General features: G+C 49.4%; 1 protein-coding gene across 1 annotated transcript; it reads right to left on the reverse strand.

Moving 5' to 3' along the window:
• Positions 1-3,215: 3,215 nt before the first annotated feature.
• On the reverse strand, positions 3,216-24,756 carry LOC144597706 (homeobox protein goosecoid-like). Its single transcript, XM_078407237.1, is given in 4 exon segments — positions 3,216-3,509; positions 10,222-10,481; positions 24,430-24,526; positions 24,529-24,756. Coding segments are annotated over 4 exon segments (750 nt in total). The 5' UTR covers positions 24,754-24,756; the 3' UTR covers positions 3,216-3,341.
• Between the last annotated feature and the right edge of the window lie 239 nt (positions 24,757-24,995).

Consider the following 24,995-nt stretch of genomic DNA (forward strand, 5'->3'; position numbering starts at 1 on the left):
GATCTTCTTGAAACGTATAAGATTATTAAGGGGTTGGACACGTTAGAGGCAGGAAACATGTTCCCAATGTTGGGGGAGTCCAGAACAAGGGGCCACAGTTTAAGAATAAGGGGTAGGCCATTTAGAACTGAGATGAGGAAAAACCTTTTCAGTCAGAGAGTTGTGAATCTGTGGAATTCTCTGCCTCAGAAGGCAGTGGAGGCCAATTCTCTGAATGCATTCAAGACAGAGCTAGATAGAGCTCTTAAGGATAGCGGAGTCAGGGGGTATGGGGAGAAGGCAGTAACGGGGTACTGATTGAGAATGATCAGCCATGATCACATTGAATGGTGGTGTTGGCTCGAAGGGCCGAATGGCCTCCTCCTGCACCTATTGTCTATTGTCTATTCTCTGACGTTGCTGGAGTCTGTAACTACGGGTAGACTGATGGAGAGTGTGCCTTGAACGTTTCCACTTCTTTGGACTTTAGACGTAGGACTTTAGACTTAGAGTCATAGAGTCAGACAGCGTGGAAACAGGCCCTTCAGCCCAACTTGCCCAATAGACAATAGGTGCAGGAGTAGGCCAATCGGCCCTTTGAGCCAGCACCGCCATTCACTGTGATCATGGCTGATCATTCTCCCAATCCCACACACCGACCAACATGCCACAGTTGGCAGGAACGGGGTACTGATTGAGGATGATCAGCCATGATCACATTGAATGGCGGTGCTGGCTCGAAGGGCCGAATGGCCTCCTCCTGCACCTATTGTCCATTGTTGTGAACCTGTGGAATTCTCTGCCGCAGAAGGCAGTGGGGGCCAATTCACTGGATGTTTTCAAGAGAGAGTTAGACATATCTCTTCAAGATAAGGGTGTCGATGGATTATGGGGAGAAAGCAGGAACGGGGGTACTGATTTTTGATGATCAGCCATGATCACATTGAATGCCGCTGCTGGCTCGAGGGGCCGAATGGCCGACACCTGCACCTATTTTCTATGTCTTATCTACACTAGTTACACCTGCCCACATTTAGTCCATATCCTTTCTAAACCTGTCCTTACTGACCCTTTTCACTATCTAAAAGCTTCTTGAGAGTTGCGATGGTCCCAGCCTCAACTACCTCCTCTGGCAACTGACTATCGTATCTGCCTCCATCACCACCCCTGGGGGTGCATTCCAGGCACCCACCACCCTCTGTGTAAAAAGTCTGCCCTGTACATCTCCTTTAAGGGCGGCACGGTGGCGCAGCGGTAGAGTTGCCGCCTCACAGCGAATGCAGCGCCGGAGACTCAGGTTCGATCCTGACTACAGGTGCTGTCTGTACGGAGTTTGTACGTTCTCCCCGTGACCTGCGTGGGTTTTCTCCGAGATCTTCGGTTTCCTCCCACACTCCAAAGACGTACAGGTATGTAGGTTAATTGATTGGGTAAATGTAAAAATTGTCCCTAGTGTGTGTAGGATAGTGTTAATGTGCGGGGAGTGCTGGGCGGCGCGGACTCGGTGGGCCGAAGGGCCTGTTTCCGCGCTGTATCCCTAAATCTAAATCTAAATCTAAGCTTTGACCATCTTACCTAAAACCTATGCCCTCTTACATTTGGTTTTTCCATCTTGTGAGAAAGCTTCTGTCTATCCTATCTATGTCTCTCGTCGTTTTATACACCTCTTTTTATTTTTATTCTAGCATCTGCAGTTCCTTTCATCTCTTTTTTATGTTCATAGGTTATTGGTGCAGAATTAGGCCATTCGGCCCATCAAGTCTACTCCGCCATTCAATCATGGCTGATCTATCTCTCCCTCCTAACCCCATTCTCCTGCCTTCTCCCCATAACCCCTGACACCCGCACTGATCAAGAATCTCTCAATCTCTGCCTTGGCCTCCACAGACGTCTGTGGCAATGAATTCCACAGATTCACCACCCTCTGTCTAAAGATATTCCTCCTCCTCATCTCCCTTCTGAAGGTATGTCCTTTTAGACAATAGACAATAGGTGCAGGAGTAGGCCATTCGGCCTTTCGAGCCAATGTGATCATGGCTGATCATTCTCAATCAGTACCCCGTTCCTGCCTTCTCCCCATACCCCTGACTCCGCTATCCTTAAGAGCTCTATCTAGCTCTTGCTTGAATGCATTCAGAGAATTGGCCTCCACTGCCTTCTGAGGCAGAGAATTCCACAGATTCACAACTCTCCGACTGAATAAGTTTTTCCTCATCTCCGTTCTAAATGGCCGACCCCTTATTCTTAAACTGTGGCCCCTGGTTCTGGACTCCCCCAACATTGGGAACATGTTTCCTGCCTCTAACGTGTCCAACCCTTTAATAATCTTATACGTTTCGATAAGATCCCCTCTCATCCTTCTAAATTTCGGCCTAGTCGCTCCAGTCTTTTATTCTGAGGCTGTGCCCTCTGTTCCTAGACTCTCCCACCAGTGGAAACGTGTCCTTCCCTTTAATTCTTCTTTAATCCTATTAATCTTTCATTATTCTTACTCTGTTTAATATGAAGTGGTCAGGTGGAGTGGCAGCAATACAACGGTTTCAGCGCCAGAGACCCGGGTTCGATCCCGACTACGGGCGCTGTCTGTACATAGTTTGTATGTTCTCCCCGTGACCTGCGTGGATTTTCTCCGAGATCTTCGGTTTCCCCCCACACTCCAATGATGTACAGGTACAGGGGTTAATTGGCTGGGGTTTGTGTACTTGGTGTAAGTGTAAATAGTCCCTAGTGTGTGTGTGTGTGTAGGATAGTGTTAATGTGCGGGGACCGCTGGTCGGCACGGACACGTTGGGCCGAAGGGCCTGTTTCCGCGCTGTATCTCTAATGTAAACAAAACTAAACTAAACTTTTTGGCGGCACGGTGGCGCAGCGGTAGAGTTGCCGCCTTACAGCGAATGCAGCGCCGAAGACCCGGGTTCCATCCCGACTACGGGCGCCGTCTGTATGGAGTTTGTACGTTCTCCCCGTGACCTGCGTGGGTTTTCTCCGAGATCTTCGGTTTCCTCCCACACTCCATAGACGTACAGGTTTGTAGGTTAATTGACTGGGTAAATGTAAAAATTGTCCCTAGTGTGTGTAGGATAGTGTTAATGTGCGGGGATCGCTGGGCGGCACGGACTCGGTGGGCCGAAGGGCCTGTTTCCGCGCTGTGTCTCTAAAAAATCCAAACTAAATGAAGCCCTTTCTGACAATCTCAGAGGTGTCACATCTCAACACGCTTTTATTAATTAAAAAAAAGGTCACACACATACACACACACACGCACGCCTATATAGAATATGTATATGTACAGTATTTACAGCCAGCTGAGTCCCACCAGCTGGACAACGTGCAGGAACGGAGAGAGTTTCATGGCCTTGTTATCAGCTGTCTGAGTCCAGCTCACTCTCTAGGGCTCCCACTGTTTCTTCCCTCAATGCCTTTCCCGGTGGTGTGGGTTTGGAAGCTTTAATCCACTTCTGGGAATCCGATTCCTCAGATGACGATCTCTTCTGCCTCCTCCATTTGGCTCGGCGGTTTTTAAACCACACCTAGGATGAGGCAACAACAGTTTCGTTCAAACCGAAGAATAGACACAAAAAAAATGCTGTGCGAAATGTATAAGCAGGAACATGCAGATGCTGGTTTAAACCGAAGATAGACACAAAAAAAAGCTGGAGTAACTCAGCGGGTCAGGCAACATCTGTGGAGAACATGGATAGGTGACGTTTCACAGAGTGCTGAACTCAGCAGGTCAGGCAGCATCTGTGGAGAACATGGATAGGTGACGTTTCACAGAGTGCTGGAGTAACTCAGCGGGTCAGGCAGCATCTGTGGAGAACATGGGCAGGTGACGTTTCACAGAGTGCTGGAGTAACTCAGCGGGTCAGGCAGCATCTCTGGAGAACATGGATAGGTGACGTTTCAGGTCGAGACCCTTCTTCAGACTGAGAGTCAGGGGAAAGGGTTTAGTTCAGTTTTGTTTATTGTCAGGTGTACTGATGAACATTGAAAAGGATAGGTGAAATTTTGGATCGGGACCCTTCTTCAGATGGTTTAGTTTAGTTGAGTTTATTGTCACGTGCACTGAGGTACAGTGAAAAGTTTTTTTTTTAATGGGTTCTATCCAGTCAGCATTAAGACTGTACATGATTACAATCAAGCCGTCCACAGTGTGCAGATACAGGATAAAGGGAGTAATGTTGGACTCGCTGGAATTTAGAAGATTGAGGGGGGATCTTATAGAAACGTACAAAATTCTTAAGGGGTTGGACAGGGTAGATGCAGGAAGATTGTTCCCGATGTTGGGGAAGTCCAGAACAAAGGGTCACAGTTTAAGGATAAGGGGGAAGTCTTTTAGGACCGAGATGAGAACGTTTTTTTTCACACAGAGAGTGGTGAATCTGTGGAATTCTCTGCCACAGAAGGTAGTTGAGGCCAGTTCATTGGCTATATTTAAGAGGGAGTTAGATGTGGCCCTTGTGGCTAAAGGTATCAGGGGGTATGGAGAGAAGGCAGGTACGGGATACTGAGTTGGATGATCAGCCATGATCATATTGAATGGCGGTGCAGGCTCGAAGGCCCGAATGGCCTACTCCTGCACCTATTTTCTATGTTTCTATGTTTAGTGCAAGGTAAAGTCCAGGAACGTCCAATTAGTCCTAGGGTCCCAAATGAGGTAGATGGGAGGTCAGGACCGCTCTCTAGTTGGCGATAGGATGGTTCAGTCGCCTGATACCAGCCGGGAAGAAAATAAGAGAGAGAGAGAGGGGGGCGAGAATGAATTAATTTAATTTAGTCCCCGATTTCTTTACACTTTAGATATATAGCGCCAAAACAGGTCCTTCACTCCACAGAATCCGCGCCCACCAGTGATCCCTGCACACTAAAACACTATCCTACACACACTAGGGACAATTTACAATTATACCAAGCCAATTAGCCTACAAACCTGTACGTCTTTGGAGTGTGGGAGGAAACCGGAGCACCCGGAGAAAACTCACGCAGGTCACGGGGAGAACGTGCAAACTCCACACAGACAGCACCCGTAGTTGGGATCGAACCCGGGTCTCCGGCGCTGTGATGTTGGGACTAAAGTTGGGACTCTGATTTTTGTGGAACGCAGCCTAATTTTCTCTTAATCTTTTTGAATATTGGAGCATAAAGTTAAAATCCTCTTATTGAGATGGTAATCTGAATTGGGAGTTGGGTTTTTTTCTGAAATCACTCCCCACTAAGCCTCCTTGACTCTGGAATTCTGTGTGATTTGTTTATGAAAAATAAACTTATCTTTCTTTCAAATTAACTGTGCAAGGAAATAGTTTCACCTCAGCTAGGAAATGGGCTTAAGTTCAACCCATGCCACATTCCAACCGCCCGCAATTGTTTAATGCATGTAATATTACACCGATCAGCCAAAACAATATGACCACTGACAGGCGAAGTGAATAACATTGATTATCTTTTAACAATGGCACCTGTCAAGGGGTGGGATATATTAGGCTGCAAGTGAACAGTCAGTTCTTGAAGTTGATGTGTTGGATGCAGGAGAAATGGGCAGGAGTAAAGACCTGAGCGACTTTGACAAGGGCCAAATTGTTATGGCCAGACGACTGGGTCAGAGCATCTCTGAAACGGCAAGGCTTGTGGGGTGCTCCCGGTCAGCAGTGGTGAGTACCGACCGACAGTGGTCCGAGGAGGGACAAACCACAAACCGGCGACAGACAGGGTGTTGGGCGCCCAAGGCTCATCGATGCGCGAGGGCAACGAAGGCTATCCCGTCTGGTCTGAACCGACAGAAGGTCGACTGTGGCACAAGTCACAGAGAATGTTAATGGTGGTCACGGGAGGAATTTGTCACAATACACAGTGCATCGCACCCTGCTGCGTATGGGGCTGCACACGGAGGACCAACAGCATATTAGGCAGGTGGTCATAATGTTTTGGCTCATCGGGTCGTAATGTTTTGGCTGATCGGTGTATATTGAGCCTGTACATGTAAGGTTGTTCTCACTGTTTGTCTGGCTCGGCTACTCTTCCTTTCAAAGAAAGACACCTGCCACAACTCCAGCGGCTCATTCCATATACCCAGTCTGAGGAAGGGTCTCCACCCGAAACATCACCCATTCCCTCTCTCCTAGATGCTGCCTGACCTGCAGAGTTACACCAGCATTTTGTAATACCATATATACACCATCTTCTGTGTAAAAAAAAAAATTGCCACTCGGGTTCTTATTCAATCTCTTCCCCTCACACCTTAAACCAAATGCCTTCTGAGTCTTGATATCCCTGCTCTGGGTAAAAGATTATCTGATTCCCCTGCTCAGGGTAAAAGATTACGCTATCTATTCCCCTCAGGATCTTATACACCTCCATGAGATCGAGAACTAAAGTTCACGGGTTTAAGGTGAGGGGGGAAAACATTTAATAGGAACCTGAGGGGTAAATTAAGGATGGTGGGTGTATGGAACGAGCTGCCGGAGGAGGTAGAAACACAGAAACATAGACAATAGGTGCAGGAGGAGGCCATTCGACCCTTCGAGCCAGCACCGCCATTCATAGTGATCATGGCTGATGATCCACAATCAGTAACCCGTGCCTGCCTTCTCCCCATATCCCTTGATTCCGCTAGCCCCTAGAGCTCTATCTAACTCTCTTTTAAATCCATCCAGTGAATTGGCCTCCACTGCCTTCTGTGGCAGAGAATTCCACAAATTCACAACTCTCTGGGTGAAAAGGTTTCTTCTCACCTCAGTTTTAAACGGCCTCCCCTTTATTCTTAGACTGTGTGGCCCCTGGTTCTGGACTCGCCCAACATTGAGAACATTTTTCCTCCATCCAGCATGTCCAGTCCTTTCATGATTTTATACGTCTCTATAAGATCCCCTCTCATCCTTCTAAACTCCTCCCGCTTCCCAAAGGCGTGCAGGTTTGTGGGTTAATCGGCCCCTCTGTAAATGGCCCCCTAGTGTGTAGGGAGTGGATGAGAAGGTGGGATAACGTAGAACTAGCGTGAATGGGGTGATCGATGGTCGGTGCGGACAAGATGGGCTGAAGGGCCTGTTTCCATTCTTCATCTCTGAAGTAGCGAAAACTTTGGTTTCGTTTCCTTCCCCCTTGTTTTTAAGAACTGGTTAACCAAATGTTTTTTTTAAAAATACACTTATGAGTGTTTGTGTGGGAGAGGAATCATGAGAGTGACCCATGGGATTACACTGAACACTATTTTTATGTGCTGTCAAAGGCTAAGTACTGCCCAGACTCATGGAGCTTAAAAACCGTGCAGCAATTCATAATTCTGGGAAAGCAATTGAAATGTAACTTGATCTACAATACAGCAATCAGGGATCTGAAATTAGGAGCTCTTACACTGATCAGCCAAAACATTATGACCTGATGAGCCAAAACATTATGACCACCTGCCTAATATGCTGTTGGTCCTCCGTGTGCAGCCCCATACGCAGCAGGGTACGATGCACTGTGTATTGTGACACATTCCTCCCGTGACCACCATTAACATTTTCTGTGACTTGTGCCACAGTCGACCTTCTGTCGGTTCGGACCAGACGGGATAGCCTTCGTTGCCCTCGCGCATCGATGAGCCTTGGGCGCCCAACACCCTGACTGTCGCCGGTTTGTGGTTTGTCCCTCCTCGGACCACTGTCGGTAGGTACTCACCACTGCTGACCGGGAACACCCCACAAGCCTTGCCATTTCAGAGATGCTCTGACCCAGTCGTCTGGCCATAACAATTTGGCCCATGTCAAAGTTGTTCAGGAATGAGCGGCCAGAGGAGGTAGTTGAGGCTGGGACTATTCCATCGTTGAAGAAACAGTTGGACAGGTACATGGATAGGACAGGTTTGGAGGGTTATGGACCAAGCGCGGGCAAGTGGGGCTAGTGTAGCTGGGACATTGTTGGCCGGGGTGGGCAAGTTGGGCCGATGGGCCTGTTTCCACACTGTATCACTCTCTGACTCTCTATGACTCTATCTAGGTTTTTGCTATCAATATAGTTGCTTCCTGCTAGGTAATGGATTGAGAGTCAAGACAATAGACAATAGGTGCAGGAGTAGGCCATTCGGCCCTTCGAGCCAGCACTCCACTCTCAATGTAGGGCGGCACGGTGGCGCAGCGGTAGAGTTGCTGCCTTACAGCGAATGCAGTGCCGAAGACTCAGGTTCGATCCTGACTACGGGCGGCGTCTGTACGGAGTTTGTACGTTCTCCCCGTGACCTGCGCGGGTTTTCTCTGAGATCTTCGGTTTCCTCCCACACTCCAAAGACGTACAGGCATGTAGGTTAATTGACTGGGTAAATGTAAAAATTGTCCCTAGTGTGTGTAGGATAGTGTTAATGTGCGGGGATCGCTGGGCGGCACGGACCCGGTGGGCCGAAGGGCCTGTTTCCGCGCTGTATCTCTAAATCTAAATCTAAAACCACCATTCAATGTGATCATGGCTGATCATTCTCAATCAGTACCCCGTTCCTGCCTTCTCCCCATACCCCCTGACTCCACTATCCTTAAGAGCTCTATCTAGCTCTCTCTTGAAGACTATTTAATTGCCCTATGCACTGACAATGGACAAATAAATTCTTACTTGCAGCTTTACAGGCAGATTAACACAACAACACAACAACAAATACAAACAATAAATGAATGAAGAAGGGTCTCGACCCGAAACGTCACCCATTCCCTCTCTCCTGAGATGCTGCCTGACCTGCTGAGTTACTCCAGCATTGTGTGAATAAATACCTTCGATTTGTACCAGCATCTGCAGTTATTTTCTTATACTACCAAATTGAAGCCATGTCATTACATTGCACATAGAACAGGCCCTTCGGCCCTCAATGTCTGTGCTGGGCATGATGCCAAGCACATCTCGTATCTGCGTGATCCATATGCCTCCATTCCCTGCATATCCATGTGCCGATCTAAAGGTCTCTTAAACACCACTGTCGTACCCGCCTCCACCACCATCCCTGGCAGCTCGTTACAGGCACCCACCACCCTCTGTATAAACAAAACTTGCCCCAAACAATCTCCTTTCAACTTTGCCTCTCTTCACCTTAAAGTATTGTCCTCTAGACTTTGACATTTCCACCCCGGGGGAAAACGGTCTGTCTACCCTATCTGTAATTTTACATATTTTTTATCAGGTCTCCCCACTACCTCTGATGTTCCAGACAAAACAATCCAAGTCTGCCCAACCTCTCTCCCTGTAGCTAATGCCCTCTAATCCAGGCATCATTCTGGTGAGCCAGTTCTTCACCCTCTCCAAAGCCTCCACATCCATCCAACAATGAGGGCGACCAGAACTGCACACATATGGGCGGCACGGTGGCGCAGCGGTAGAGTTGCTGCTTTACAGTGAATGCAGCGCCGGAGACCCGGGTTCCATCCCGACTACGGTTGCTGTCAATGACCAATAGACAATAGATAATAGGTGCAGGAGGAGGCCATTCAGCCCTTCGAGCCAGCACCGCCAATCAATGTGATCATGGCTGATCATTCTCAATCAGTACCCCGTTCCTGCCTTCTCCCCATACCCCCTGACTCCACTATCCTTAAGAGCTCTATCTATTTCTCTCTTGAATGCATTCAGAGAATTGGCCTCCACTGCCTTCTGAGGCAGAGAATTTCACAGATTCACAACTCTCTGACTGAAAAGGTTTTTCCTCATCTCAGTTCTAAATGGCCTACCCCTTATTCTTAAACTGTGGCCCCTTGTTCTGGATTCCCCCAACATTGGGAACATGTTTCCTGCCTCTAACGTGTCCAACCCCTTAATAATCTTATACGTTTCGATAAGATCTCCTCTCATCCTTCTAAATTCCAGTGTCTGTACGGAGTTTGTACGTTCCCCCCGTGACCTGCGTGGGTTTCCTCCGAGATCTTCGGTTTCCTCCCGCACTCCAAAGACGTGCAGGTTTGTAGGTTAATTGGCTTGTTTAAATTTAAAAATTGTCCCTAGTGTGTGTAGGATGTTGTCAATGTGCGGGGATCGCTGGGCGGCGTGGACCCGGTGGGCCGAAGGGCCTGTTTCCGGGCAGTATCTCGACACTCAAGAGAGAGCTGGATAGAGCTCTTCAGGATAGCGGAGTCAGGGGGTATGGGGAGAAGGCAGGAACGGGGTACTGATTGAGAATGATCAGCCATGATCACATTGAATGGCGGTGCTGGCTCGAAGGGCCGAATGGCCTCCTCCTGCACCTATTGTCTATTGTCTATAAAGGTGGGCAGAGTGTAGGTTTGGTCGGCGTACCTCCACTTTCTCCTCACGGAGATGCACCCTGCGTGCCAGCTGTTCCCTGGTGCCCACATCTGGGTACTTGGTCTCCTGGAAGAGGTTCTCCAGGGCCTCCAGCTGCTCGTCGGTGAAGATGGTTCTGTGCCGGCGCTTCCGCCTGCAGTGTAGCTGATTGAGCAGCTGCAGCTCGCTGCGGGACAGGGCACCCAGGCTGACGTAGGGCAACACCTGCGGGCCGACTGGGGACAGGTACGCCGGGGCTGCCCCTTCCAACCCTGCCAAAGGCAAAAACAAACGTCAGTCCCTGTAGCCCCCCCCCCCCACCCCTCCCACCCCCACCCCCCACCCCTCCATCACACACAACAGACCGAAACACACTCACACACACAGGGTGCTGGAGTACAAGGTTAGTTCATTGTCACACTTTGGGGCGGTCACGGTGGCGCAGCGGTAGAGTTGCCGCCTTACAGCGAATGCAGTGCCGGAGACCCGGGTTCCATCCCGACCACGGGTGCTGCTGTCTGTACGGAGTTTGTACGTTCTCCCCGTGACCTGCGTGGGTTTCCTCCGAGATCTTAGATTTCCTCCCACACTCGAAAGACGTACAGGTTTGTAGGTTAATTGGCTGGGCAAAATGTTTTAAAAAAATTGTCCCCAGTGTGTGTAGGATAGTGTTAGTGTGCGGGGATCGCTGGGTGGAGCGGACCCGGTGGGCCGAAGGGCCTGTTTCCACGCTGTATCTCTAAATCTCTAAATCTAAATCTTCGGTTTCCTCCCACACTCCAAAGACGTGCAGGTTTGCAGGTTCAATAACAAGAGGAGTTGAGTATAGGAGCAAAGAGGTCCTTCTGCAGTTGTACAGGGCCCTAGTGAGACCGCACCTGGATTATTTTTTGTGCAGTTTTGATCTCCAAATTTGAGGAAGGATATTCTTGCTATTGAGGGCGTGCAGCATAGGTTTACTAGGTTAATTCCTGCAATGGCGGGACTGTCGTATGTTGAAAGACCGGAGCGACTAGGCTTGTATACACTGGAATTTAGAAGGATGAGACGGAATCTTATTGAAACATATAAGATTATTAAGGGGTTGGACACGTTAGAGGCAGGAAACATGTTCCCAATGTTGGGGGAGTCCAGTACCAGGGGCCACAGTTTAAGAATAAGGGGTAGGTCATTTAGAACGGAGTTGCGGAAAAACCTTTTCAGTCAGAGAGTTGTGAATCTGTGGAATTCTCTGCCTCAGAAGGCAGTGGAAGCCAATTCTCTGGATGCATTCAAGAGAGAGCTAGATAGAGCTCTTAAGGATAGCGGAGTCAGGGGGTATGGGGAGAAGGCAGGAACGGGGTACTGATTGAGAATGATCAGCCATGATCACATTGAATGGTGGTGCTGGCTCTTAGGGCCAAATGGCCTCCTCCTGCACCTATTGTCTATTGTTAATTGGCTTGGGAAAATGTAATAATTGTCACTATTGTGTGTAGAATAGTGTTAATGTGCGGGGATCACTGGTCGGCACGGACCCGATGGGTCGAAGGGCCTGTTTCCATGCTGTATCTCTAAACAAAACTAAACAAAATGTACCGAGGTACAGTGAAAAGCTTTTTGTTGCGTGCAAACCAGTCAGCAGAAAGACTATACCTGATTACAATCAGGAGTAACTCAGTGGGCCTGAGGGAAGCCGGGAGAGGAAGGAATGACCGGGAATGTCACCTTTTCATGTTCTCCAGGAATGCTGCCTGACCCGCTGAGTTACTCCAGCACTTTGTGTCCTTTTGCCTGAACGTCTGAACGGTCCTTCCATAACTGATTCATCTCGACCCCATTGCGGACATTGGACAATGTTCCAGGAAGGGTGGGACATCTTCTTGAATATGTTGATGATAGACATCAGGTTGCCAACTGTCCCGTATTAGCCGGGACATCCGGTATTTTGGGCTAAATTGGTTTGTCCCATACGGGACCGCCCTTGTCCCGTATTTGGCCCAGGGCGTTGTAGGCCCGGACACTGTAGACCCGGACAGTGTAGGCCCGGACAGTGTAGGCCTGGGCAGTGTAGGCCCGGGCAGTGTAGGCCTGGACAGTGTAGGCCAGGACAGTGTAGGATCGGACAGTGTAGGCCCGGACAGTGTAGGCCCGGACAGTGTAGGCCTGGACAGTGTAGGCCCAGAGGCCCAGGCGGCCACCATTGGTGGAGCGGGAGCACGTGGCCGCTGGCTGGGTGAGGTCATGTGGGGCGCGGGGCGGTGATGTCACCTTGTCCCGTATTTGGGAGTGAGATAGTTGTCAACCCCTAGATAGACACAAAGTGCTGGAGTAACTCAGCGGGTCAAGCAGCAACTCGAGAGAGAGAGGATGGGTGAACAAAGATTTGGGTCAGGACCCTTCGTCAGACTGAAAGTAGAGGAGGGGCGAGAACTGGAGGGAGGAACAGGCCAGAACAATTCAGGGCCGGCAACAGATGACCAAGGAAGGGTGGAGCCCACAATGGCCCATTGTTGGCTGGGGAAGAGGTGATGACGAAGAGAGATAAGGATACAACCAGTGTGACGAGCAGGACAACCATGGTGGGGGAGGGAATGCAAGGATTATTTGATATTAGAAATAAATTGTGGAATTCTCCGCCACAGAGGGCAGTGGAGGCCAATTCACTGGATGAACTTAAAAGAGAGTTAGATAGAGCTCTAGGGGCTAACGGAATCAAGGGATATGGGGAGAAGGCAGGCACGGGTTACTGATTGTGGATGATCAGCCATGATCACAATGAATGGCGGTGCTGGCTCGAAGGGCCAAATGGCCTCCTCTTGCACCTATTTTCTATGTTTCTAAATCAACGTTCATACTGCTGGTAGACACAAAATGCTGGAGTAACTCAGCGGGACAGGCAGCATCTCTGGAGACCGCTGGGTTGTAAGCAGCACTTGTGTCCATCTTCGGTATATACCAGAATATGCAGTTACATTTTACATTATTTCAAATATGTCAGCTGCCTTTCCAAGGCAGAGCAATGTGTAGATAGAGTCAATGACGGTCTGGTCTGTGTGCAGTCAGGCAGCACCTGTGGAGAACATGGATAGGTGACGTTTCACAGAGTGCCGGAGTAACTCAGCGGGTCAGGCAGCATCTCTGGAGAACATGGATAGGTGACGTCTCGGGTCAAGACTCTTCAACGTTCACCACCAGACCCAGGAACAGGCAAGGGGCGGGCAGAGGTAGAGTTGCTGCCTTACAGCGAACGCAGCGCCGGAGACCCGGGTTCGATCCTGACTACGGGCACTGTCTGTACGGAGTTTGTACGTTCTCCCCGTGACCTGCGTGGGTTTTCTCCGAGATCTTTGGTTTCCTCCCGCACTCTAAAGACGTACAGGTTAATTGGCTTGGTAAATGTAAACATTGTCCCTTGTGGGTGTAGGATAGTGTTAGTGGAAACCATCACATCCCTGACCCTGTTCTCCATTGCTGATCTTTTGAAAGCGTTACTGAATCAAATAGATTTGCCACTTTGAATTAATTTGAGTCAGTCTGAAGATGGGCCCCAACCCTAAACGTCGCCTGTCTATTCCCCTTCTCAGATGCTGCCTGACCAGTTGAGTTCCTCCCGTGACCTGCGTGGGGTTTTCTCCGAGAACTTCGGTTTCCTCCCACGCTCCAAAGACGTGCAGGTTTTGTAGGTTAATTGGTACGTGTAAATTGGCCCTAGTGTGTGTGTGTGTGTGTGTGTGTGTATGTGTGTGTGTGTGTGTGTGTGTGTGTGTGTGTGTAGGATAGTGCTAGTGTGTGGGGATCGCTGGTCAATTCGGTGAGCCGAAGGGCCTGTTTCCACGCCATATCCCTAAACTAAACCTTTTCTAGAGGGTGGTGTGCCTGGAACGAGCTGCCAGGGGTGGTGGTGGAGGCAGATACGATAATAGACAATAGACAATAGGTGCCGGAGGAGGCCATTCGGCCCTTCGAGCCAGCACCGCCATTCAATGTGATCATGGCTGATCATTCTCAATCAGTACCCGTGGAGCGACTGGGCTTGTATACGCTGGAATTTAGAAGGATGAGAAGGGATCTTATTGAAACATATAAGATTATTAAGGGATTGGACACGCTAGAGGCAGGATACATGTTTCCAATGTTGGGGGAGTCCAGAACAAGGGGCCACAGTTTAAGAATAAGGGGTAGGCCATTTAGAACGGAGATGAGGAAAAACGTTTTCAGTCAGAGAGTTGTGAATCTGTGGAATTCTCTGCCTCAGAAGGCAGTGGAGGCCAATTCTCTGAATGCATTCAAGAGAGAGCTAGATAGAGCTCTTAAGGATAGCGGAGTCAGGGGGTATGGGGAGAAGGCAGGAACGGGGTACTGATTGAGAATGATCAGCCATGATCACGGTGAATGGCGGTGCTGGCTCGAAGGGCCAAATGGCCTCCTCCTGCACCTCTAGTCCATTGAGTCGCGTCTTATGAAACTTCAATGAAAACCTAACGACTGATGCAATTATTTGCCTTTAATTGTCCTTGCATCTGGGCCGCTATTTTTCCCCTCAATGTTTCAGCAAAACACAAAGTGCTGGAGCAACTCAGCGAGTCAGGTGGCACGGTGGCGCAGCGGTAGAGTTGCTGCCTTACAGTGAATGCAGCGCCGGAGACCCGGGTTCCATCCCGACTACGGATACTGTCTGTACGGAGTTTGTACGTTCTCCCCGTGACCTGCGTGGGTTTTCTCCGAGATCTTCGGTTTCCTCCCACAGGTTTGTAGGTTAATTGACTGGGTAAATGTAAAAATTGTCCCTAGTGGGTGTAGGATAGTGTTAATGTGCGGGGATCGCTGGGCGGCGCGGACCCGGTGGGCCGAAGGGCCTGTTTCCGCGCTGTATCTCTAAATCAAAATCTAAAAATCTAAAAAAAATATCTGTGGAGGGAATGGGCGGACGACGTTTCGGGTCGGGACCCTTCTTCAGACTCTCCATTCCCTCCACAGATGCTGCCTGACCCGCTGAGTTACTCCAGCACTTCTACAGTTACCTTTGCCTCTTCCCAGTTATCAGGCAACTGAACCATCTTATCACCAACTAGAGAACCATCTACCTCACTGGAGACCCATTGGACTATCTTTAATCTGACTTTACCGGACTTTATCTCGCACTAAAGGTTATCCCCTTTATCCTGCATCTGTGTCCTGTGGACGGTTCCATTGTAATCATGTCTCGTCTGACTGGATTCAGCTGACTGGATAGCGCCCAACAAATAAAAAGCGTTTCACTGTACCTCGTTAAACGCGATTATTCCTGGACAACCGCATCGCCACAACACTTCTGTCAGTAACAGACACAAAATGCTGGAGTAACTCAGCGGGACAGGCTGCATCTCTGGAGAGAAGGGACGGGTGAGAGGGTTTCGGGTCGAGACCCTTCTTCAGGCTGATGTCAGACTGCCAAACTTCTGTCACAGAGTCGTGGGGGTTGTGGGGAGAAGGCAGGAGAATGGGGTTAGGAGGGAGAGATAAATCAGCCATCTTTGGCGGAGTAGGCTTGATGGGCCGAATGGCCTAACCTTGCTCCTATTACATAACCTTATCGAAAATAGGGGCATTTGGCCCTTCGAGCCAGCACCGCCATTCATTGTGATCATGGCTGATCGTCCACAATCAGTAACCCGTGCCTGCCTTCTCCCCATATCCCTTGATTCCACTAGCCCCTAGAGCTCTAACTAACTCTCTTTTAAATCCATCCAGTGAATTGGCCTCCACTGCCCCCTGTGGCAGAGAATTCCACACATCCACAACTCTCTGGGTAAGAAAAAGTTTTTTTCTCACCTCAGTTTTAAACAGACTTATGAAACAGACTATTGGGCCCAATTTCCCCACACTGACCAACATGCCCCTCTCTGGGCTGCGTTGGCACACTGACCAACATGCCCCTCTCTGGGCTGCGTTGGCACACTGACCAACATGCCCCTCTCTGGGCTGCGTTGGCACACTGACCAACATGCCCCTCTCTGGGCTGCGTTGGCACACTGACCAACATGCCCCTCTCTGGGCTGCGTTGGCACACTGACCAACATGCCCCTCTCTGGGCTGCGTTGGCACACTGACCAACATGCCCCTCTCTGGGCTGCGTTGGCACACGACCAGCGTTTGGCCCTGTCGTTCCTTGTCAGTCGTGTTTTGTCGCCGTGACTATTACCAGATTGATTCCTGGGATGACAGGACTTTCATATGAAGAAAGACTGGATAGACTCGGCTTGTACTCGCTGGAATTTAGAAGATTGAGGGGGGATCTTATAGAAACTTACAAAATTCTTAAGGGGTTGGACAGGCTAGATGCAGGAAGATTGTTCCCGATGTTGGGGAAGTCCAGAACAAGGGGTCACAGTTTAACGATAAGGGGGAAGTCTTTTAGGACCGAGATGAGAATTTTTTTTTTCACACAGAGAGTGGTGAATCTGTGGAATTCTCTGCCACAGAAGGTAGTTGAGGCCAGTTCATTGGCTATATTTAAGAGGGAGTTAGATGTGGCCCTTGTGGCTAAAGGGATCAGGGGGTATGGAGAGAAGGCAGGTACGGGATACTAAGTTGGATGATCAGCCATGATCATATTGAATGGCGGTGCAGGCTCGAAGGGCCGAATGGCCTACTCCTGCACCTATTTTCTATGTTTCTATGTTTCTATTCGACTCCGCGACAGGCAACGGTTCTCAGTGCACCCATTCCTTCTCTCCAGAGATGCTGTATGTCCCGCTGAGTTACTCCGGCGTTTTGTGTCTATCTAACGGTTCCATGTTGTTCTTGTACTTGAATGAAACCGACCCCAAACGAGACCCATCCCGTCTCCCCAGCGGAGTGAACATTGACTAAACGTCTCTGACTTCAGGTAACGGCTGCTTTCCCTCTCTCTCCCCATCCTAGTTCTCCGACTAGTTTCCACTGTCCTCCTGATTCATGTTTACTGATTGCATCTGCAGACGCTGGTTGAAACCGAAGGGAGACACAAAAAAGCTGGAGTAACTCAGTGGGACGGGCAGCCTCTGTGGAGAGAAGGAACGGGTGACGTTTCGGGTCGAGACCCTTCTTCAAACCTCATGCTGATTGTACGTTGCCACCTTCACCGAGCGAACAGTGATCGATTCTACATTTTCCTTGAGCCTCGTCCCCCCTTTGATCACTCGTTTTCACACCTTACCCTTCCACGTCTCTCCAGTCTCCCTTCTCCCTTGACCCTGAGCCTGAAGGAGGGTCTCGACCCGATCGCCACCCATTCCTTCTCTCCAGAGATGCTGCCTGACCCGCTGAGTTACTCCAGCACTTTGTGTCTATCTTCGGTGTAAACTCGCATCTGCCGTTCCTTCTTAACACGTCTTTGAAAATCTCATGCGGTTTCACCAGTTAACACCAGATTAACTCCTTGCAGTTTGTAAATTACTTAAACCCCGGGCGACGGAGACACCTCCCAGGTCCATCTCCAACAGTGACATTCATAGAAACATAGAAAATAGGTGCAGGAGTAGGTCATTCGGCCCTTCGAGACTGCACCGCCATTCAATATGATCATGGCTGATCATCCAGCTCAGTATCCCGTACCTGCCTTCTCTCCATACCCCCTAATCCCTTTAGCCACAAGGGCCACATCTAACTCCCTCTTAAATATAGCCAATGAACTGGCCTCAACTACCTTCTGTGGCAGAGAATTCCACAGACTCACCACTCTCTGTGTGAAAAAAAAACGTTCTCATCTCGGTCCTAAAAGACTTCCCCCTTATCCTTAAACTGTGACCCCTTGTTCTGGACTTCCCCAACATCGGGAACAATCCTCCCGCATCTAGCCTGTCCAACCCCTTAAGAATTTTATATGTTTCTATAAGATCCCCCCTCCGTCTTCTAAATCCCAGCGAGTATTCTAAATTCGCTTCACTCAAACATGTTTCTTGATTAAATCCCCTTCTTGACGTGGCCGCTGGATTCAATTAATTCTGATAAGCTTTTTATTTTAGTTTAGTTTAGAGATACAGCGCGGAAACAGGCCCTTCGGCCCACCGGGTCCGTGCCGACCAGCGATCCCCGCACACTAACACTATCCTACACACACTAGGGACAATTTTTACATTTACCAAGCCAATTCATTAACCTACAAACCTGTACGTCTTTGGAGTGTGTGAGGAAACCTGACATCTCGGAGAAAACCCACGCAGGTCACGGGGAGAACGTACAAACTCCGTACGGACGGCGCCCGTAGTCGGGATGGAACCCGGGACTCCGGCGCTGCATTCGCTGTAAGGCGGCAACTCTACCGCCGCGCCCAATCTACCCTGCCCATAACACTTGTGTGTGGGAAAGAACTGCAGATGCTGGTTCACACCGAAGATAAGACACAAAATGCTGGAGTAACTCAGCGGGACAGGCAGCATCTCTGGAGAGAAGGAATGGGTGACGTTTCAAGAAGGGTCTCGTTCGGGATGAGACCCTTCTTCAAACTGAGAGTCGGGGAGAGGGACACGGGAAGAGGCACATCTTTCCTGTATTTGTTCTGTATCTCTCCCCACATCACCGTCTATATCCCTCGTTTCCCAGTCCCCGGACTCAAAGTCTGAAGAAGGGTCTCGACCCGAAACATCACCCATTACTCTTCTCTCCAGAGATGCTGCCTGTCCCGCTGAGTTACGCCAGTTTTTTCTTTGTGTCTACATTCCATAAAACCTCTCCCGTTCGTTCAGCTCCTCAAACCGCCACCCTGAGCGGGATAAAAACTGAAGAAGGGTCTCGACCCGAAACGTCACCCATTCCTTCTCTCCTGAGATGCTGCCTGACCAACTGAGTTACTCCAGCATTTTGTGAATAAATACCTTCGATTTGTACCAGCATCTGCAGTTATTTTCTTACACTACCTGTCTGAACGGAGTCTGTACGAAGTTTGTACGTTCTCCCCGTGACCTACGTGGGTTTTATAGACAATAGACAATAGGTGCAGGAGGAGGCCATTCGGCCCTTCGAGCCAGCACCGCCATTCAATATGATCATGGCTGATCATTCTCAATCAGTACCCCGTTCCTGCCTTCTCCCCATACCCCCTGACTCCGCTATCCTTAAGAGCTCTATCTAGCTCTCTCTTGAATGCATTCAGAGAATTGGCCTCCACTGCCTTCTGAGGCAGAGAATTCCACAGATTCACAACTCTCTGACTGAAAAAGTTTTTCCTCATCTCCGTTCTAAATGGCCTACCCCTTATTCTTAGACTGTTCTCCGGGTGCTCCGGTTTCCTCCCACACTCCAAAGACGTGCGGGTTTGTGGATTAATTGGCTGGGCGTAAATGTAAAAATTATCCCTAGTGGGTGTAGGATAGTGTTAATGTGCGGGGATCGCTGGGCGGCGCGGACTCGGTGGGCCGAAGGGCCTGTTTCCGCGCTCTATCTCTAAACTAAACTAAACTAAACTAAACTAAACCGAGAGGGAACGCATTTAGACTCGGCGGGCGCGCTGATTTCTCGATTCGCCGATCCATCGATAAATGATTCAATATTTCCCCGGCGAACATTTTTTTAATTGAGTCCAGACAGAAGGCGACTTTTTTTTACAATGTTCACACTGGACACGTGAGTGAACGGCCGTGCTTTTTGCAAGAGACGAGGCTTATATTAAAAGCGTAAAACACTGGAAACCCTCGGCACGGTGGCGCAGCGGTAGAGTTGCTGCCTCACAGCGCCAGTTCGATCCCGACTACGGGTGCTGTCTGTACGGAGTTTGTACGTTCTCCCCGTGACCCGCGTGGGTTTTCTCCGGGTGCTCCTGTTTCCCCCCACACTCCAAAGACGTGCAGGTTTGTAGGTGAATTGACTTGATATACATGTAAAATTATCCCTAGTGGGTGTAGGATAGTATTAATGTGTGGGGATCGCTGGTCGGCGCGGACCCGGTGGGCCGAAGAGCCTGTTTCCGCGCTGTATCTCTAAACTAAACTACACATTCACACCTGAAGTGGAACTGCAGCCAATTCTCCAAACGCGACTAAACGAACATTTTATAACGCTGAAGCATGACTTCCTGACTTCTCTACTCAAAGCTTCGACCCCTGTTAAGTTCAGGGGAACATAGTCAACAACTGAAGGTAGACACAAAATGCTGGAGTAACTCAGCAGGTCAGGCAGCATCTCGGGAGAGAAGGAATGGGTGACGTTTCAATCGGAAGAAGGGTCTCAACCCGAAACGCAACCCATTCCTTCTCTCCCGAGATGCTGCCTGACCCGCTGAGTTACTCCAGCATTTTATGAATAAATACCTTCGATTTACATAGAAACATAGAAACATAGAAAATCGGTGAAGGAGGAGGCCATTCGGCCCTTCGATCCAGCACCGCCATTCATTGTGATCATGGCTGATCATCCACAATCAGTAACCCGTGCCTGCCTTCTCCCCATATCCCGTGATTCCGCTAGCCCCTGGAGCTCTATCTAACTCTCTCTCAAATCCATCCAGTGAATTGGCTTCCACTGCCCTCTGTGGCAGAGAATTCCACAAATTCACAACTCTCTGGGTGAAAAGGTTTCTTCTCACCTCAGTTTTAATAGGCCTCCCCTTTATTCTTAGACTGTGTGGCCCCTGGTTCTGGACTCGCCCAACATTGGGAACATTTTTCCTGCATCTAACTTGTCCAGTCCTTTTACAATTTTATTTGTTTCTATAAGATTCCCTTCTCATCCTTCTAAACTCCAGTGAATTTAAACCAGCATCTGTAGTTTTTATTCCTACATCGTCAACGACTGCTTTGTTAATTTGATGAGAGATGGCAAAAAATATTTGTTTGTTATTTTGCTCGAATCTGCGCCTGTAGTCTAATTTCAGAATTTCAGAACTGGGTCTTAGCTACAATGAGTTTGGAAACAACGGAGCAGAATTCTTGGGACACATGTTAGGTGAGCGTTATCCTCATAGTTATTGTTCCTTCATTTAGATTTGATCTTTAAAGACGCGCGCATGTGTAGGTTAATTCTCTAGGCTACTTTACAAAATTGTGAATTGTCCCCAGTGTGTGTTAGTGTGCGGGGATCGCTGGTCGGTACGGACTCGGTGGGCCGAAGGGCCTGTTCCCGCGCTGTTTCTCTGAAACTAAACTAAAACACTGAACGCGAAGAGAGAGTTTCCGCGGACAGGCGAGGCGGGTAGAGTCTAGAGAATCATAAGGAACTGCAGGTGTTGGGATAGAAAATAGAAACAACGTAGAAAATAGGTGCAGGAGGAGGCCATTTGGCCCTTCGAGCCAACACCGCAATAGGTGCAGGGGTCTTGAGCAAAATACAAAGTGCTGGAGTAACTCGGCATCTGTGCAGTGGTTTTGTTTAATTTCAAAAATACACTTTATTCAGTAGAAAAATATGCAATTCAAAAACTCTTTGTGCATTCTCTATACGTTCAAGGTGGTCTTGCTTATAGTGAACGCACCTGTTTAGTTTAGATACAGCGCGGAAACAGGCCCTTCGGCCCAACGAGTCTGCACCGACCAACCATCCCCACACTTTAACACTATCCTACACACACACACACACACACGAGGGACCATTTACAATTTTACCGAAGCCAATTAACCTACAAAACCTGTACGTCTTTGGATTGTGGGAGGAAACCGGAGCAACCGGAGAAAACCCGCGCGGTCACGGGGAGAACGTACAAACTCCGTACAGACAGCACCCGACTCAGCAGCGACTCTACGGCCGCACCAGCGTTTCGTTCTTTAAACGAAACGCCATCTTACCCCTCATTTAACTCGTTTACATTTTACATTTAACGGGTGACGAATCGAAAAACAAACGAAATTGTAGAACTGAGAGACACACGTGAGACTGCAGATAGTCCAATCGTAAGCAGAATTAAACAGAGTGCTGGAGTAACTCAGCGGGTCAGGCAGCATCTGTGGAGAACATGGATAGGTGACGTTTCGGGTCGGGATCCTTGTTCAGTCTCATTATTTTCACTCCATCTCAGGCATTAATGAACTGAAACATATTTTCATACATCCAAATTAATTTATAATTTTTTTTTAACATACCGGGGCCTTAAGGATTCGTGGTTGTGAATGAGTTTTTAAGTTTTTAGCAAAACGATTTCTTGGTAGACAATAGACAATAGATGCAGGAGGAGGCCATTCGGCCCTTCGAGCCAGCACCGCCATTCAATGTGATCATGGCTGATCATTCTCAATCAGTACCCCGTTCCTGCCTTCTCCCCATACCCCCTGACTCCGCTATCCTTAAGAGCTCTATCTAGCTCTCTCTTGAATGCATTCAGAGAATTGGCCTCCACTGCCTTCTGAGGCAGAGAATTCCACAGATTCACAACTCTCTGACTGAAAAAGTTTTTCCTCATTTCCGTTCTAAATGGAAGTTTAGAGTTGGAAACGTTCAAATTCCGCGTGTACCTTCAACCTAAACGCGCAAGTATCTCAGCAGAGACAGGGAGCGGAGAAGCTGCTTTTTACATACAGTTAGTGAGAAGCTTTAGGATTTAGACTTTTTGAGTTTAGAGATACAGTGCGGAAACAGGCCCTTCGGCCCACCGGGTCCGCACCGCCCAGCGATCCCCGCACATTAACACTATCCTACACCCACTAGGGACAATTCAAGGTATCACAACATTTCTGTGACACCTTCGATTTGTACTCGCATCTGCAGTTATTTTCCTACACTGATGACAATTCACTTTTTCTTTACCGGAGCCAATTAACCCACAAACCCGCACGTCTTTGGGGCGTGGGAGGAAACCGAAGCGCCCGGAGAAACCCCACGCGGGTCACGGGGAGAACGTACAAACTTCGTACAGACAGCAACTCGTAGTCGGGATCGAACCCGGGTCTCCCGGGCGGTTTAAAAATAAAGACACAGAGTGCTGGAGTAACTCAGCGGGACAGGCAGCAACTGTAGAGAGAAGGAATAGATGACATTTCGGTCGGAACCCGAAACCTCTGGGTCGGAAGAAAGGTCCCGACCCAAAACATCACCCATTCCTTTTCTCCAGAGATGCTGCCTGTCCCGCTGAGTTATTCCAGCACTTTTGTATGAATCATCTTTGCTGTTTGTATCGCGGTGGTGCAGCGGTAGAGTCGTCGCCAGAGACTCAGGTTCGATCCTGTCTACGGGCGCTGTCCGTACGGAGTTTGTACATTCTCCCCGTGACCTGCGTGGGTTTTCTCCGGGCATTTAGGACCGAGATGAGGAAAAACCTTTTCACCCAGAGAATTGTGAATCTGTGGAATTCTCTGCCTCAGAAGGCAGTGGAGGCCAATTCTCTGAATGCATTCAAGAGAGAGCTAGATAGAGCTCTTAAGGATAGCGGAGTCAGGGGGTATGGGGAGAAGGCAGGAACGGGGTACTGATTTTGGATGATCAGCCATGATCACATTGAATGGCGGTGCTGGCTCGAAGGGCCGAATGGCCTCCTCCTGCACTAATATTCTATGTTTGTATGTTTCTGTGAGCGGTCCACAAGTGTACAGATACACTGTAGGAAAAAAACCCTGCAGATGCTGGTTTAAATCGAAGGTAGACACAAAGCGCTGGAGTAACTCAGCGGGCCAGGCATCCCATTGCTTCTCTCCAGAGATGCTGCCTGACCCATTGGGTTACTCCAGCGTTTCGTGTCGACTTTTCAGGTCAGAGTGGGATGTACAGGGCATTGGTGAGACCACACCGGGAGTATTGTGTACAATTTTGGTCTCCTAATTTTCAAGGAAAGACATTCTTGCCGTAGAGGGAGTACAGAGAAGGTTCACTAGATTGATTCCTGGGATGGCAGGACTTTCGTATGAGAAAGACTGGATAGACTCGGCTTGTACTCGCTGGAATTTAGAAGATTGAGGGGGGATCTTATAGAAACTTACAAAATTCTTAAGGGGTTGGACAGGCTAGATGCAGGAAGATTGTTCCCGATGTTGGGGAAGTCCAGAACAAGGGGTCACAGTTTAAGGATAAGGGGGGAAGTCTTTTAGGACCGATATGAGAAAGTTTTTTTTTCACACAGAGAGTGGTGAATCTGTGGAATTCTCTGCTACAAAAGGTAGTTGAGGCCAGTTCATTGGCTATATTTAAGAGGGGGTTAGATGTGGCCCTTGTGGCTAAAGGGATCAGGGGGGTATGGAGAGAAGGCAGGTACAGGATACTGAGTTGGATGATCAGCCATGATCATATTGAATGGCGGTGCAGGCTCGAAGGGCCGAATGGCCTACTCCTGCACTTATTGTCTATGTTTCTATGTGTTTTTACCTGACGCGAGGCAGGAGCAGTGGCGAGCGTTGAGCGGCTGGCAGTTCGGCACCGGACAACACGGAGCCCTGGTCGTGTTGGGAAGGTAGTAATAGTTGTGTAACCGATCCTCGACGTGCCCACGGTCAGGCCGGGGTGTGGAGGCGTGGGTGGAACAGGCACAGGCGGCACAGGCACAACGTTGGGTGAATACAGTCCCAGATATTCACTGGCGGAGCAGAGAGAGTCGCCGGGCGCCGGCGGGTATCCGACCAGTGCCGAGTCCTTACAGTGCGAGCCGCTTCCCGATAAAATACTGTCGATGCTAAACATCCCGGCCGGCATCGCCAACAATCAGCTGGAACGGCAAAGGGTGGAAGTGTGAGAGAGTGAACTCTCCCCAGCTTGGAATAGACCGGCGTCTCTCTTACTCCACCCTCCCACACCGCACCCCCCCCCCCCCCCCACCCCGCCCCCCCCACCCCACCCCACACCCTCCCCACCCCGCCCCCACCCCCACCCCACACCCACCCCCCCCCCCACACCCCACCCCACCCCCCCTCCCACACGTACACCCCCCCACCCCA

Source organism: Rhinoraja longicauda, chromosome 10, assembly GCF_053455715.1.
Source record: "Rhinoraja longicauda isolate Sanriku21f chromosome 10, sRhiLon1.1, whole genome shotgun sequence".
Classification (NCBI taxonomy): Eukaryota; Metazoa; Chordata; class Chondrichthyes; order Rajiformes; family Arhynchobatidae; genus Rhinoraja; species Rhinoraja longicauda.